The 2,643-nt window shown below is 43.8% G+C and overlaps 1 protein-coding gene across 1 annotated transcript in view; it reads left to right on the plus strand.

Annotated features, from left to right (window-relative positions):
- Positions 1–257, plus strand: part of DDX59 (DEAD (Asp-Glu-Ala-Asp) box polypeptide 59) — an 8,371-nt gene extending 8,114 nt beyond the window's left edge. The window contains exon 7 of the mRNA XM_010142589.1: positions 1–257. Within this exon, the coding sequence (XP_010140891.1) occupies positions 1–257 (257 nt within the window).
- Positions 258–2,643: the final 2,386 nt, after the last annotated feature.

A 2,643-nucleotide genomic window follows, 5' to 3' on the forward strand; every position in this document is an offset into this window, starting at 1 on the left:
GAGCGGGGAGGTTGGGTCACAGTGGAACTGCAATTACTTTTATCAATAACAACAGTAAGAAGCTCTTTTGGGATGTCGTGAAGAGAGTAAAACCAACGGGCACCATTCTTCCCCCGCAGCTGCTTAATTCCCCGTATCTTCATGACCAAAAGAGAAGGGAGCAACAGAGACTTAAACAATTACAGAATAGCCTTGTAACAGGAGATAATATTATGGACATTATTAGAAAACATGACAAAAATAATTCTCAGAGGTAGTAAATATAAAATTATAGTTATGTAATTATAATGAAAGTGGTTAAAAATAAACATGGAATTATGATGCCTTGCATATTGCCTTTTTAAAATAAGTTTATATATTCAGTTTTTTAAGGAGTCTCATTTTTATCTCAAGTTTACTTTGAAATACAGACTGTTGTGTGTTTGAATTACAGTAGTGCCCAGTAAAAATACTCTATGTAACCCTTTTTCAAAACCAGTAGTCTTTGGTCTTGCTTGCTATGTAAACTGACAAGATTTTTTCATTATTTTGTTTTAATGTTTCTGAATAATCATTACAGACTTCTTGTAAAAGACAGTCTTACAGTAATTTTTTTTTTTCATTATATTGAGGTAAGATCTTTGCAGAGTAACCCACCCCACTCTTTCACGGGCACCCCTTCGCCGTGGGGAAGGAGCTTGCCTGCCCTTGTGAGGTTGAGAGCTGTGCTGGGGGTGGCATGTGCCTCCGGTGGGGTCTCCCAGGCCAGACAGGTCTCAGCTGAAGGGTCAGACAGAGTGTGTCCACGGGCAGGATGGGCTCACTAGCCTTTGGGCACCATCCTAGGAGAAGGACAACTCTGACTCCAGACCTGGGCAGATGGAGCTCGTTTAGCCCTGTGAGGCTCCATCTAAGAGAAGGACACTCTAACCAAACCTGTGACCCGAGGACTTCGCTGTCACCGTCCAAGCTCGCTAGGCCCTGGCAGATGAACCTCAGGTGTAAAGGGTGGAGCCAGTTCCGCACACGCTGGTGCCTCACCTAAAAAATCCACTGCGCAGGCCCAAAGGGTGCACTCATAGCTTGCAGTGAGCGTGGGAAAGCCCTTCCCAGATCTTCGTTCGCGAAGCCAAGCCGTGATGATGACACCCACCCCCCCCAAAAAAACCAAACCTGGTGACAGATCAGTCTCTGAAAATGAGCCTCAGCTCTTCCTTTTAGTTTACATAGAAGCATCTACCGGGAGTATTTATCGTGTTCTGTCAGGGGGTTTCTTGTGAACACCTATGCAAGTTTGGTTTGTAAACAGTACTGACAGTTTAGCTTCTCCTTTATTGACTGTGGACCAGTTAAAAGTAGCTTGCTGTGCTCTGATGCCGTTTCTTTTTTATTTTTTGGAAATGAGACCAAAACCAGATTAAGATGGTGTTGTACAACTCTCCATCCAAAGTGTGAGATAGATCATCATCAAAACTTTTTTTTTTTTTTTTCATTTAGACTGAGGCTTGAGAAATTAGTTTCATCAGACCTTTCATGCTGCTGTGATGCATCATCCCTTTCTGGCAGACTGAGATGGCCTGGGTAGTTAGAAGTTAGCCTTGTGTGTTGCGTGTCTGCTCTTCGGCTAAAGGACAGCAACATCATAGACTGACTCAACAAAAAGAGGGCGCTTACCTGCTACAAGACCGATGACATAAGCGTGGCACTGCTGCCAGGAGTTCTTTAACAGTAACTGTAAGAAAGGAGCAAAAGTCTTGCCAAAGAGACTCAGGTCAGACCCCACAACGAAGCACTTAGTTTTATTACGTTCTTGCCAGAGCGGGTGTCTAACTAGTAGGCACGATTTGCCAAAGCAATACATGAAGTTTCATACCCTATTCCTGGCCGAAAGATCCCTCCCTTGTTTCCCCATTGGCTGGGTACTCCAAGGTTTACAGACTTACCCGACACGCCTATTACATGTTACAGGTAACATTAGATCATGCTACTTCATGCGTCACATGTCTCATTATCCTGAACTTACGCCTCCCCTAGTCGGAGAAAGTGATATTCACCAGCCTACTGAGCAAGCGCAGTGCTGCTGCCAAAGACCCATCCACCCTCATCAACCCCCGTGTGACACGTTCAAGGACTTATGGCCCGTTATCTGGCTCTTTCTTTTTGTTGCTCTCTGGCTTCTTTCTAGTCTCGCAAGACTTGTGTCTCTCCCGTTTACCTTACCAGCTTCTTTTAGATACAAGAACAGCATCTCTTTGTTTCTTTCTCACATAACAAATTTATGTATTTATTAAGAACAATCTCCTACTGCGAGTTCTGATAGTCTGAAATACAATATTATTTCTACTATTTTCTGTGTACAGTTGCTACTACTTTAACATAACCTGACACAGGGAAAATCTCAAGTTTTTAACTCCCTTGCCCCTCCACTTTGTCATTTGTCTCCCTCTGCAGCTTTGTTTTTAATAAACTTTCGGTTGTATGGTATGTATAAATGCCGAGTGAGTTATAAAGTCCATATATCCTTTAGTTGTTATTACTTGTGGAGAGTTCCTGAAGTGGCGCTTGCCATCATCTTTCTAATGCACCTTTCCAATAATAATCCCGTTCTCCCCGGTGGGAGTTGGTAAGCGCCGCGCTGCGGCAGGCCGGCTCCGCGGACGGACC

The sequence above is a fragment of the Buceros rhinoceros genome, unplaced genomic scaffold, assembly GCF_000710305.1.
Source record: "Buceros rhinoceros silvestris isolate BGI_N320 unplaced genomic scaffold, ASM71030v1 scaffold37728, whole genome shotgun sequence".
In the NCBI taxonomy this organism is placed as follows: Eukaryota; Metazoa; Chordata; class Aves; order Bucerotiformes; family Bucerotidae; genus Buceros; species Buceros rhinoceros.